General features: G+C 33.5%; 1 protein-coding gene across 3 annotated transcripts in view; it reads right to left on the bottom strand.

Annotated features, from left to right (window-relative positions):
* Positions 1 to 14,156, bottom strand: part of LOC113227825 (PTB domain-containing adapter protein ced-6) — a 156,466-nt gene that overhangs the window by 39,277 nt on the left and 103,033 nt on the right. Inside the window, exon 1 of one of the 3 annotated variants that reach the window (XM_026460862.1) lies at positions 13,374 to 13,495. The exons of the other annotated variants lie outside the window; for them this stretch is intronic. Within the exon in view, the coding sequence (XP_026316647.1) occupies positions 13,374 to 13,411 (38 nt within the window). The 5' untranslated portion in view covers positions 13,412 to 13,495. Of the gene's footprint in view, positions 1 to 13,373; positions 13,496 to 14,156 lie in introns of those variants that run through there. 3 annotated transcript variants of the gene reach the window in all.

Raw genomic sequence — 14,156 nt, 5'->3', positions numbered from 1 at the left:
ATTCCATTCTATTCTTACTTTTGAAATTTTGAATCGTTCTCTAATTCCTTTTTTTCGTTATTCTTACTTAGACCCGTTCCGTCGTCACTCCCATCAAAATTTTCGAAGAGAAAAGACGCGTGTATCGTAAACCTCAATACTCAATCATATAAACCTCACGTATTTTAATTGCTTGTAAAGCATTGGATATACATACGAAAACAGGCCCTTTTGGGCATTCCTGTTCCCCTTCTACCACTTCAATTAAGAGTTTATACGACCTCATTTGATTTCGCATTTGACAGAGAGAATGTTGGATCAATCACTTTGAGAAAAATATATAGTAAAATTGAGGTTATGCACTGACTACTATACGGTGTGAAAACACGTTTCCTAAAAATATTCACAATTAAAAAAAAACACAAACTTACCAATGATTATTGTATAAATCAATTGAACTAAGTAGAACAAGTATACTATACGATATACATTTATCAAACGGCTTTAGTTTCGTTTGTAAGAAAATACTTCTGAAATAAAGCGAGAGTGCCTGCTGCTCAACCCAAGCAAAATTAACCGTATTAGTACGGGAAAAGTATTAGTTCGAGTTGAGGTACTTCGACTCTTGATAAATTTTGTGTGGACCGAGCCTGCACTATTTAATTTTGCCAAGGCCGCGCTACAAGTTCAAAGGTTTTTGATTTCTTTGGCACACTTAACGATTACACCCTGTATGTATATTTTACGGCATTTTCCGCTAAGTAATAAAATGTTTATTATTAATTCACGATAAATAAAACCTAGTCGTTTAATATGTACATATGTAATATGACACACATTACCATAAAAAAACCGATTCGGTTAAAATTTGAAATTACCCAAGTAAGGCAGAAAAATTATAATCTATGGAAAACGAAGACCCTAAAAGGGATTTAAAAAAAATTAAATTACACATGCAATATGTAATGAAATAAAAAAAACTCGTTATATTTTAATTTTAAACATACATCATGAACACAAATAAGAAATCTCTGATTGGTCTTTGTTTTCCATATGTTATAATTTTTCTACTTTACTTACTTAGGTAATTTAAAATTTTAACCGAATCGGTTTTTGTTTTTTGCTCAGAGCTTTGAATCGCAAAAATTTAAGACGCATTGTCACTGCACCCGTCACCCTGAGACATAAATTCATAAATCCCATTTGCCTGTGAATGAATGACAGCTTTAGAAGTAGTAGATGCGGTTTTGAAGGGTACTATCACAGCCATCCACTTACAACGATATTGGTATAATCTTTCGTCTAATCAAAATACATCTAGGTCATATTAATGACGTATGAGTTTATATTATAATAAGAAGACAATCTTACTAGTTGAAAGATTAGCACTGAAAGGTACCGTATTCGATTTCTGGTAGGACCAAATCGATAACAATGTACAATACGTTCTGTTCTGTTTTTATTTTCATTTTTGTTTCTTTATTTTTTTTCTCCAAATTCGTTTTTTTGTCACTTTTTTTCCAATTTTGTTTTCTGTTTCTCTTTTTTTTTTACAAAATTTGGGAGTATAACATTAGTAAATAATGCTGTTATGAATGCATTAGTATTTAGTAAATGAGGTTACAAAAATAACGCAAAATGACCAAAGAGTAAAGTTGACGTAGTGTTCGTTGGAGGTATCGACATATGGAACGACCTTAAAGGTTAAACATAATTTACAAAACTTAATGTAACCAGAATTTGAACCCGTGACTTCCTCATCTAGAATAACGTTATCACTTAGTCACCATGATCCGTCTATTTGAACAGCGATTTTTTTTAATTGTGTTTTATAGTACGCAATTAGCTTCACTTAATATCCTCGTACCGCGGTTGCTATGACGCGTGTGGGAACAAAAAAGATCCTACGATAAAACACCTAATCATCACTGGTGACGGCGAATTACAGAGTAATTTTATAGAAAAAAAAAACAATTACTTTACAATGTCAGTAATTAAACAAAGTGTAATGTGTATTTCCCTTGTTTTTTAATTTAACTTCAGATGTTCTAGAATGTTCTTTAACGAGAATTGTGTAAGGAAATTTCTTTTGCAGAATTTATTAATATATATCATTGGTATAATAATGGCAACGACATAAATCTATAGACATCATTATAAATAAAAAAAATTAATAATAATAATAATGTTGAATTTTGTCAAAGAGTAATTCAGTACCGTGATACCACGGACAGACGTGACAGTCTATACCTATTGGGAATGAGATAGGCAGGCAGATAACATTGAGTGTTTACCAGTGATATATAGTTGGGGAATTAACGTAAAGCCCCTGGCAAAGTCGCTATCAGTTGGACAATAAAATTCTTTTTGCTTTGACCCAGGGGCTTTCCGCTTACTGTTTATAATTATTATGTTACCAAAAAGAAAAACAAATGAAGTAAAAGAAAAAAGAATCAATGGAGTAGCAGTAGAGCTCTTTGTGAAAGAGTTCGTCCAGGGAAATAATGCCACCTTACCTATTTCTGTCGCCAAGCAGTATGTCAGTATTACTGTGTTCCGGTTTTGAAGGGTAAATAAAGATGCTGGTGACATTACAGGCACATGAGACTTGTCAACTTATATCTCAGGATGACGGGCGCAGTGGCAGTGCCCCTTAGATCTTTGCGATTTAAAACTCAGAGTGGCACTGCAACTGTTAGGGACAAACGTGTCTCTTTCCACCAGGTGCACGACTTGTTCGTCCCATCACTCGATATTATAAAAAAAGGCAAAGATCTTTAGATAATGCCAGTCTAGTATTTTTTGTACTTTTTTAATTTATGTATTTGATAATATAAATATATAAACTCAAAAAGTGTATTTTTCAGAATCGATGAAACACGAATTACTCACTTGCCGAGAAATATTGTTAAAACTTACATATAGTTTAAAGTTTGTCTAAGACATCTAAACAATTTCCTGGTATATTTAAAAATAAAAAGGGAAAATTATTCCGTATTTTACCGTAAGCTGTTTTGTCCATAAATAGCTCACAAAATATTGTCTCATTTTGAGTTAAATAGACATATTTTCATTGTTTCTTGCAATATTCGAACGACGGTTTTATTGACTTGAAGAGGAGAATCAAATTTTACGTTCAGCTGTAGCATAATCTTGAATTTCACATGTTTTGAGTTACAACACTATTGTAATAGCAGCAGCGATATGGTAACTATAGCATTGAAAATTTCAATAAAATAACATTTGTTATGTCATGTAAAATTTTAATTTTATTTTTTATTGTATCCTATTTTATTACATTTATATATACTAGACTGTAAACTAACACAGTACCTAAGGTTTCTGTAAAAGTAACAAGTGGACCTGTGTTGCCTTGAATAAAAAACTTATTATTATTATTTTGCAGATGTGGCTTTCGTGCTGGCAGACTTCGGCCAAGGGAAATAGCCTAGAATAACATTAAAATTGCAAACATAAATAGCATATTTGCGAATTTAGTATTTACCTGTATACTTATGTCATACGGAAAGGCCCAAGATTAGTAAAAACACGACAAAAATACCTGTCAGTGTAGATTTTTAAAAATAGCAATTTTTATAAAAACAAGCTAATAAGTAAGTATAATTTCATTCAGGTTTTTAGGCAGGTACCATAAGAATAATGATCTTGGCTAATATTTCATGATATACAAGGTTATTTGTAAATTACTAACAGTCTCGCTAGACTATATTACTAACGTCACAAACAACGACTTTTGTTCCATGACATTTCATAAAACATACTGTCTTTTTTGAAGATGGACTAAAATGACATTTGTAGGGTTACCAGTTTTCGTAAAATTTTAAATAGTCATGTAGTAGTTGTGGACAGCTTTATCGATAGATTGTGAAAGTAGGAAAAATTTTGTCAAAAACGATTGAATTGTGAATGGAAGGACGTTCTAATGATTACTAATTGCGTTATTGTATTCTTTGTTCTTAATTTGACAGTTGCTCTATTAGTACTAAAATCAATTTTAACCGACTACAAAAAATGGAGGAGCTTCTCAGCTCAGTCTAACTTTTTTTCTATTTTTTTTTGTATGTATGTTCCGCGATAACACAAAAAATTATAATTTATGAACCGATTTTGATGATTCTTTATTGGAAAGAGGGTACTTCAGTAGTGGTATCATTTAAATTTGAAGAACACAATTTAATAACGACAGGCGTATTTGATTACGTATATTAAATTAAAAAGAAATCTTTAAAATATGTCTCCTGTTTGTATTTCTAAATTTAGTGTATGTATGAATGAATTTTCAAAAATCAACAATTCAAATGAACCTGTGCCCAGCAGTGGGACAAATAATGTTGTGATTCAAATGAAACAAGTTCGGCTGTTTACGTCATAAGTATAACCCATATTCAATCCATAGTCGATAGAATATTTGTCGACTGCAATCACTAGCTGCTTGCAAGTGGGCAACACTTTTGCGCAATAAACTGTCATTTTACTCCGTCTTAAAATAAGGCAGACTATAACAGATTTAGAGAGGCTTTTTAGATCTGAATTTGGCGGTAACGTAATAAGTTCAAACACGCAGCGATGCGCGACTTTGAACGTTACTAATACTAATCATTCGAATGGGCAAATCATTCGCTAAAGTCGAATCCAAACACAATCATTTGATTCGAGTGGAATGATTTAATAACATCGAATGCCAATGCCCGACGAAAACACGAGTCGAATGATTATTACATCGGAACGCCTCATTCATCATGCCCATACGACAAAATATCCCTGTCCCCGTCACATTTACAGTGTTTATCATATATCAGAGAGGGAGAGGGCTAGATGATCACGAGCAGAAATGCTCTATGGAATCTATGGATTAGTACTACTAATTAGTAATTAATGATTATTCAAATAATTCGAATATGAAAATTAGAAGGTTACTAATTTGACATTCGAATGACAGGATTAGCGATTACTAACGAGGCGAATATCGTAATCATTCGCAATTGCGCATCGCTAACCCCCATCTTGCGCTTTGCATTGGACTGTTATTTACGTTAACGCTTTCTTTTGTTACCGCCCAATATTATTACCATTTAGAGCGATCTATTTAAATATGACTATTTTTGTAGGAGAGTTAAATCTGATTAATTTTTAAAAGTCATGAAACTAAAGTTATTGTTTATAATATTAGTAGTAGAGTCTTAAGAGGTTATTAATATGTTACAAAAACCCTATATAAATGTGGCCCTTTACGGTTTAAATATATTTTTAATAATACAAGCGATGGGACCATTGACTTACAAATAAATGGACGACGGATCTAATACAAAAACCACGAAAAAAATGTCCCAAGTCAACCTATTTAAACGTAGTGACATGTCAAGGAATATGAAAAAGCTAAAACGTTGAATTTAAATTGTAATGTCATCGCAGTACTGTCTAATTTTGCTTGCTTCGCTGTCAGTCGAACAAACGAAGACTAAAGCGTGAATGACTCTCTGTATACATACGATTTTAACGCCCTATAAGTTCGGACACTTTTTAGCGCGGACCCGACGTCCATATAATTGTAAGTCAATGGATGGGACGAGTAAGTCGTACGCCTGATGGTAAGCTACACGCCTGTCCATAACAGTTGCAGTGCCACTCAGAGCTTTAAATCGCAAAGATCCGAGGGGCACTGCCACTGCGCCCATCACCCTGAGACATAAGTTGACAAGTCCCACGTGCCTATAATTTCACCAGCACCCTTACCTTTCATAACCGGAACACAGTAATGCTGACATTACTGCTTGGCGGGAGACATAGGTAAAGTGGCAGTACTTCCTTGGACGAACTCTTTCACAAGGAGCTCTACTGCTGTTATAACTCAAAATATGTGGAATTCTAGATTATACCATAGTTGAACGTAAAACGTGATTCTCTACACGTCAATAAAACCGTTGTTAGAATATTGTAAAAAACAAATGAGACTCGTTTTACGTGAGGTAGTTCTGGCCAAAATAGTCCTTATTTAAAAATATGAAATGATTTTTTCTCTTTTATTTTTAAATATGTGTATGTATGTATTTACACAGATCTTTCACGGGAAGCGAGTAATTAGTTTTTCTTCGATTTGAGAAAATACATTTTTTGAGTTAATACAGTACTGTATTAATAGTGCGATATATTAAAAGGCAATTTAATCAAATACATTAACGGCACGTCTTTTTATCTTTTGTTATGTGAAGTATGAGCTGTGTGTAAAGGGAATCTTGCAAACGAATTTTAAGTTTCAAGGCTTCTTGCTAATTGCGCATGACGTCACCAGGTTAGCGAGGTATTGAAATGTTCTGTACAATCACTACAATTATCTAGGTTCAACGTGAGTACCACAGACTTTAGCTAACGATTCTTTTTATGATACCAAGCGTCGAGAGGGACAAGTATTGCGCCTGGTGGTAAGCGACACGCCTGTCCATAACAGTTAAATAAAATGCACACGTTTAGAGCATTTGCGCAGTACGTCCGCTTCATGTCAGCTCCAAATACGAGTAATTTTGGTTCGAAATGTCGTGTAGTGCCCCTCAGATCTTTGTAATTTAAAGCTCTGAGTGGCACTGCAACTGTTATGAACAGGCGTGTAGCTTACCATCAGGCGTACGACTTATTCGTCCCATCACTTGTATTATAAAAAAAATGTTCTTGGACGAATTCTTTCACATGGTATTCTACTGCTACTAAAAAGTAAATACTTTAATGTCCTCTATATGCATACTGTAGTGTTATATACTATAATCTGTCGTAAACGTGTTAGAATAGAATAGAATTCATTTATCGTGTGAATGTGGTGAACATTAAGGTGTTATAAACACATTTACAGTCGTCGCAATTTACCCGCTATGGGCGTACAATCTTTGAAAAACAGTTTAATTAATGTTTAAAGTACAAATTAATTATGAAATTAAAACAAACTTGTACATAAGTATATTAATTCATTATTACGTTAATTTAATTTCATTAATATTTATTCACATTGCATTCAAAAAAATGTTTTATATAGAAAAAACATTTTTTTTTTAAGTTTTGTTAATGGCATTCTTTAAGTAAACAAGGGCAAGATTAAGAACCAATTCAAACTGGGGCACATTAGGTTCAGCGAATTAACCGTAGTAGGTTTCAATCTACCATGTCGAATTGAACGTGGTATGTGTAACGAATTTCTCTGTAGTTATTAAATACAATTGCTTTTACGGTTAATGTTAAGAAAAGGTATGTAAAATTATACATTACTATAGTACATTTCACATGGGATGGGTACTGTGACATTTCAAATTTTTACGTTTCACGCATACTATTTATAACTAATCTCTCAATCTGCTTGCTAAATGAAATATTTAGTAAATTTGTTAGCCAAACCACCCTCTATCTGCCGCCAAGCAGTAATGTCAGCATTACTGTGTTCCGGTTTTGAAGGGCAAGGGTGCTGGTGAAATTACTGCCACATGAGACTTGTCAACTTACATCTCGAGGTAACGAATGCAGTGGCAGCGTAAAACTCTGAGTGGCACTGCAAGTGTTATGGACAGGCGTGTCGCTTACCATCAGGTGCACGACTTGTTCGTCCCGTCACTTGACATTGTAAAATAACCATAAATAACCTACCTACGCTTAAGAAAATTCATGTTTTACTATTAATTAGTAGGTTTAATCTTGATTACGGCATTGATTACTTCTTTATTGTTTTATTCGGGAGTGAATTTTCCAGGACATTAACAAATAAAGTCGAATTTAAAAATCTTTAAATACTCTCAAAAGTTACGAAAAATGCAAGAAATGTAACCATCTGGCAACACTGCATTTGTTCTTAAATGATACACATTATCTTTTTTGAGCAACAGAAACCATTTTTAAACAATGTCGTTATATATAAGCATCCATTTTGAAAATACGATCAGACATAACCCCAAAATCGAGAGTATTTTAAAACACCTGACGAATCTGCAGCAAATGGCGCCTACAAAAAACAGAAAAAAGCAGAAAACGATTTTTCTTATTGCACCATGGAAACAATGAAAGAATTGACATTGAAACAACATTAAAATCATTCAAGCAAGTTACTGCTTTACGATTCGTACGCACGGCAAGTAGGAAATATTGCATGAGATTGCCAATGAAACAATTTTTTCAGATCTATGTATATTTGTTTTTTTTTTCAAACAAACCAACGTCCAGTTTCGGGCAGTCAACCATGACCTTCAGATCTGTACAGAGGCAAAAACGTTTCTTTGAAAAAAAAGTCTAATTATACGTGATTTAGACCTAAAAAATTGTTTCACTTTGAAAAGTAGATAGATAAAGAATTCTTTATTGTTAGCACCACATACATAGAAAGATTACAGGACAAAAATTTAACACATTAGCAGGGCAACAATTGGCGGTCTTATCGCTTACAGCGATTTCTTCCAGACAAGTAATGTTTTGGAAAGCTGAATACATAAATTAGAATGTTTAATAATATTGGGGAGCTCTGGGTAATAATCATTAAAAAAATCTACTTCCGTTTGATATTCATATGAACAATTTAATTGAGAAAGAAGATATCCATAATACATTCCCGGACACATTCGAGCCACCTGGTATTTTCAGTATCAAATGCCCTAAACTAAAACAATGTTTGATTGATCAAAAACTATTGAGCAATTTTGAAACTAGTACACTAAATGTCTTTTCCGTAAACCCTTGAACGTTTATGGGGAACTGTATACGTTTTTGCAATAAGATTCCCGAGCATACATAATAATATATTAAGATTATCATGTCTAAGTTCCAAACTTACATTAAAAGTATTTTAATTGAAAAGTCGTATTACAAAATTGAAGACTACGTGTTCGATAAAGATGTATGGAAAGACGACATGAGTCTACTTTCTACACAATGATTCAAAGTGTATTTCCAAAAGTTTATTCTGGTCTGCCAGACAAAGGTCCCGAGTTCGATTTCCGGCCGGGAGAATTATTTGTATCGCCTGCATTTATTTCTCCCGTGCGTTTGGGTGTAATTTGTGGTTGTCTGTGTTGTATGTGTGGGCTATGACATACTCATATTTATTTATTATTTTTGTACAATAAATTAAATGCTAAATTGGCCATATATAATTTTTGTTACATAAAGGTTAAGAAAATTCTCCAAGAATTCCGTCAAAATATGCTTAAAATAAGAAAATTCAATATAAAAAAATATAGTAGTTCCGGTATATGTGTTATATTTTACATTGATTCGCATAATTAGTCTTTAGTTATTATTTAGTACAATAAGTTATTCAATAAACAATTTTATTATTGGAAATGAAACTATTTTTCCGGATTTAAATCGCGTATATGTATTTGTTTTTTCAAACAGTCAACCGCGATCATGGGACCTATAAAGGGCAGGTTTGTTTGAAAAAACAAATATACGCGATTTAAATCCGGAGAAATAGTTTCATTTTCTATGTGTAACACTCGCGAAAACCTAAGAATTCGATAAATTTATTATTTATTTATTTATTTACTATTATTTGAAAATAGCAACTCCTAGAGTTTCTTGCTCGTTTTCTCGGGGAAGTCAGCACAGTGAATGAGGGGAATAATTTTTTTTATTATTTTGACATTGGCTTTTAAATGAGTAAGAAACAAGTATCAACTATGTTTCATCGAACAAAGTTAACAGTTCGAAATTTGCATAACGGTGCATATTGTTTCGTATTCAATGTGTAACAAACGCGAAAGCCTTAAGTACTGTAATAGCAGAACAGCTCCTTCTGAAAGAGTTCGTCCAGAGAAGTACTGCCACCTTACCTATTTCTGCCGCCAAGCAGTAATGTCAGCATTACTGTGCTCTGGTTTTGAAGGGTAAGGGTGCTGGTGAAATTACCGGCACATTGGCCTTGTCAAATTATGTCTCACGGTGACGGGCGCAGTGGCAGTGCCCCTCAGATTTTAAAAGCTCAGAGTGGCACTGCAACTGTTATGAACAGGCGTGTAGCTTACCATCAGGCGCACGACTTGTTCGTCCCGTCACTTGATGTTATAAAAAAAAAGTTCTTGGACGAATTCTTTAACATGGTATTCTACTGCTACTAAAAAGTAAATACCTTAATGTCCTCTATATAATGCAGTGCATACTATAGTGTTATATACTATAATCTGTCGTAAACGTGTTAGAATAGAATAGAATTAATTTATCGTGTAAATGTGGTGAACATTAAGGTGTTATAAACACAATTACAGTCGTCGGAATTTACCCGCTACGGGCGTACAATGTTTGAAATACAGTTTAATTAATGTTTAAAGTACAAATTAATTATGAAATTAAAATAAACTCGTACATAAGCATATTAATTCATTATTACGTTAATTTAATTTCATTCATATATTTATTCACATTGCTTACAATCAAAAATATCATTTAAACTGTAAAAACATTTTTTTTTTAAGTTTTGTTAATGGCATTCTTTAAGTAAACAAGGGCAAGATTAGAAAAGTTCTTGGACGAATTCTTTCACAAGGTATTGTATAAAGTACATTTCACACGGGATGGGTACTGTGACATTTCAAATTTTACGTTGCACGCATACTATTTATAACTAATCTCTCAATCTGCTGGCGAATTGAAATATTTAGTAAATTTGTTAGCCAAACCACCCTCTATCTGCCGCCAAGCAGTAATGTCAGCATTACTGTGTTCCGGTTTTGAAGGGCAAGGGTGCTGGTGGAATTACTGGCACATGAGACTTGTCAACTTACATCTCGAGGTAAAGAATGCAGTGGCAGCGCTCCTCAGATCTTTGCGACTTAAAGCTCTGAGTGGCACTGCAAGACAGGCGTGTCGTTTACCATCAGGCGCACGACTTGTTCGTCCCGTCATTTGATATTATAAAAAAAAACTCGAAATGTTTCATTACATTTTTGTTAATCTAACAAACTTGTAGTTAGTTCGAAATTCGTAATCTCAAATGTTCTTTTTTTTAACTACCCACTTCTAAAACTTAATATTACTAATCGTTATTGCTTGTGTACTAAAAATTACGACTACAGTGATAACCAGAGGTTGAAAAAGGGTATAGTATGTTTACCTAGTTAGTAGCAGTAGACCTTCTTGTGAAAGAGTTCGTCACTGAAGTAATGCCACTTTACCTAGTTCTGCCGCCAAGCGGTAATGTGAGAATTACTGCGTTCCGGTTTTGAAGGGTAAGGGGTGCTGGTGAAATTACAGGCACATGGGACTTGTCTACGCATGTCTCAGGGTGTCGGGCGAATTGGCAGTGCCCTTCAGATCTTTGCGATTTAAAGCTCTGAGTGGTATTGCAACTGCTATGGACAGGCGTGTCGCTTAGCATCAGGCACACGACTCGTTCGTCCCGTCACTTAGTATTGTAAAAAAAAGAAAACACATTTCGTGAAAAATTGGAATTTTTAAGATGTGACCTTATTACACAAAGAGTGCGTAGTTTAAAAAAAATCCGTTATGCTTTTTAGAGAACGTAAGAACTCAGTTTATTAGAACAGCTAGTTCTTGGTAAATATGGGAATAATAAATAAATAGCGCACACACTCAGCCCAGCACCTGCGTCGCGTGTGCCATGGACACACACATAGACTACCACAAATTACACCCAAACTCGAGTGAAATAAATGTAGGCCGTACAAATATTTCTTCCGGCTCGGGAATCGAACCAGGGATCTCTGCATAACCGTTCGGCCACAGAGGCAGTACAAGAATGTATTGTTGCGTCACGCGTAGCCAATTAATTCTAAAATAATAATAACCTACATCAATAATAATTTTCATGTTGAATTGTTGTTTGTGTCAAATTTTATTTATTTATTTCTGATTGTGTAATCTCTATTATTTCATCCGTTATGTTATTTAGAGAATTTAAGAACTCAGTTTTTTCCTATTCGGTTTGGATCTCATCATAGTTCCACTGCTGCCCTCTAACCCTAAATCATCGTGATAAAACCTGCACATCGAAGAAGGACCCTCGGAAAACGTGTTAATTTTCCAACCCACGTCAGCCAAGCGTGGTGGAATGTGGCTTAAATCTTCTCCTGAGAGGACGCCGTGCCCAGCAGTGGGATGTATAAATGGGCTGATATTGATAAAGGGCGTAATTAAGTTAAATGTGACTTAACTTATAATATTTTTTTCTTTATTGGACATTAAAATACAGAACAGTAATAGAAGGCACAAAGCGCAAACGGCACAATTTAACGGCGGACCCCGCACTAAACTCAGGGCTTGTATCGCGGGAGCCAAAATGATAGATAACATATTTTCACTATTACATGAGCCAATTAGTGCAAAATTAATTTCATATGTAACTAATGTGTTTAGTTACAGAATGAAATTAAATTTGAAACGTTATTAAGTTATAAAACATTATTAATTTGTAAAACATTATTAAATTATTTTAAAAAAATATTATATTATTAAATTATTCTAACATTATCAAATCGTTATTAAATTATTGTAACAACATCACCAAAAACATTATTAAATTATGTAAACATTGTAAAATTATTTAAAAATTATTACATTATAGAAATATTAATAAATTATTTAATTATTAAAAATACTATTGAGTTATTAAAACCATACTTTAATAATAGAACTAATTTTTTTTGTCATTTAATAAAGAATTATTGTAATTGAATTACGTAATAAGGGCACAGGAATTCCTTGTACAGTGAGTACCATAGTAACAGAATTCACTCTGGGGCACTTCCTAGAACACCCTGACTAGGACCAATTTAGAAAAGTTAATTTCCCAATTTGGTCCTACCGAGAATCGAACCTAGTTTTCTTCAAATTTAAATGGGACCATTACTGAGGTACCCTCTTTCCAACAAAAAAAGAATCATCAAAATCGAACAGCCGAATTGCGAACCTTCTCCTTATTTTAAGTCGGTTAAATTCTTTTTCCTGATCCTAAATTTGAATTTAACTCAATTTTAATAAAAATGTTAGTTGCACCTTTTTCAGTCTGATGGTAGTACATTTGTCACTTATTTGCGATCGATAGCCTCTGCCTACCCCAATAGGAAACCCAAGGCGTGAGATACGTATGTATATATGTTTGACCATTAAAATTGCACTCAGAAACGTATAACTGGAATTCACATGACATAGTTAGTGCATGAGTCAACATTTCAAATTTACCTACATTTATCTTGAGAAATTTAATTACTTATTGAACAAAGAAAAAGTTTTAAAAATCTAATAAATACATTACAAAGGTGTAATAAATAAATCTAATAAATATTTTTTTTTAAACGCCCATTTATTATTTACAAACAAAAGAAACGTGCCAACGGAATGTACCTACATATTTGCGTGTATAAATAACAATAATTTGTATTAAAATAACATACCTTTGTACCAATTCGGCTCTCCTGTCCTCCGCGAGCATTATTTAAAAAAAAACGGGTTTTTTCTAAATAATAAAAATAAAAAAACAACACTACAAACTGTCCTCGTACACGGTCTATACACGACTGGTAGCTCGTGATATAATTTGTTGGAGCTGTGACGCGACGGCCCGTACTTAGTACAGACTGATACGAACCCACACAACGATAATATCATTCACACGATGAAAAGTAGAGGTGGGGCGCAAATGTTGTTGGGCATCGATAATTTTGTTACGCAACCGGTTTTGCGAAGTCTCATATTCAATTCGTATTGTTAACGGAAATTTGAGACTAAGTAACATTTGTTGTCGTTGTATTTTTGTTTTCAATTTCGTATTTAGTGTTTGTAAACGAGTACAAGATCGAGCACACCTGTCGATAGCATTAGGAAATTTGTTATTTTTACTATTGTTAAGAACATAATGTGTTCTTAATTTATGTTCTACGTAAATATGGAAGTAAGAACTATAGAACAAAGATTAGGAAGTATAGTTGCGTCACACAGTGGGTCGAAAATGGAATTTTAGAATTTGTAGCATTTTTACTACAAAAAACCTGTCGACAGACCTCATCATTATGATGTATACGTCTGACTTCCTTGTCGTAACTAATGCATTGGCATTTCGGTAACTTTCGAGTTTTAGTAATTAAAAGTTTTTTTTTGCTAATGAAAATGACATTTACGTTAATTTTGCTTAACAGTAAAATTTTAAACCAAACAAGATATAAAAACCGCTAATAGGG

This window comes from Hyposmocoma kahamanoa, unplaced genomic scaffold, assembly GCF_003589595.1.
Source record: "Hyposmocoma kahamanoa isolate Upper Pololo Valley unplaced genomic scaffold, ASM358959v1 218, whole genome shotgun sequence".
In the NCBI taxonomy this organism is placed as follows: Eukaryota; Metazoa; Arthropoda; class Insecta; order Lepidoptera; family Cosmopterigidae; genus Hyposmocoma; species Hyposmocoma kahamanoa.
The sequence above is the reverse complement of the archived record's forward strand: the minus strand, read 5'-3'. Positions and strand labels throughout refer to the sequence as shown.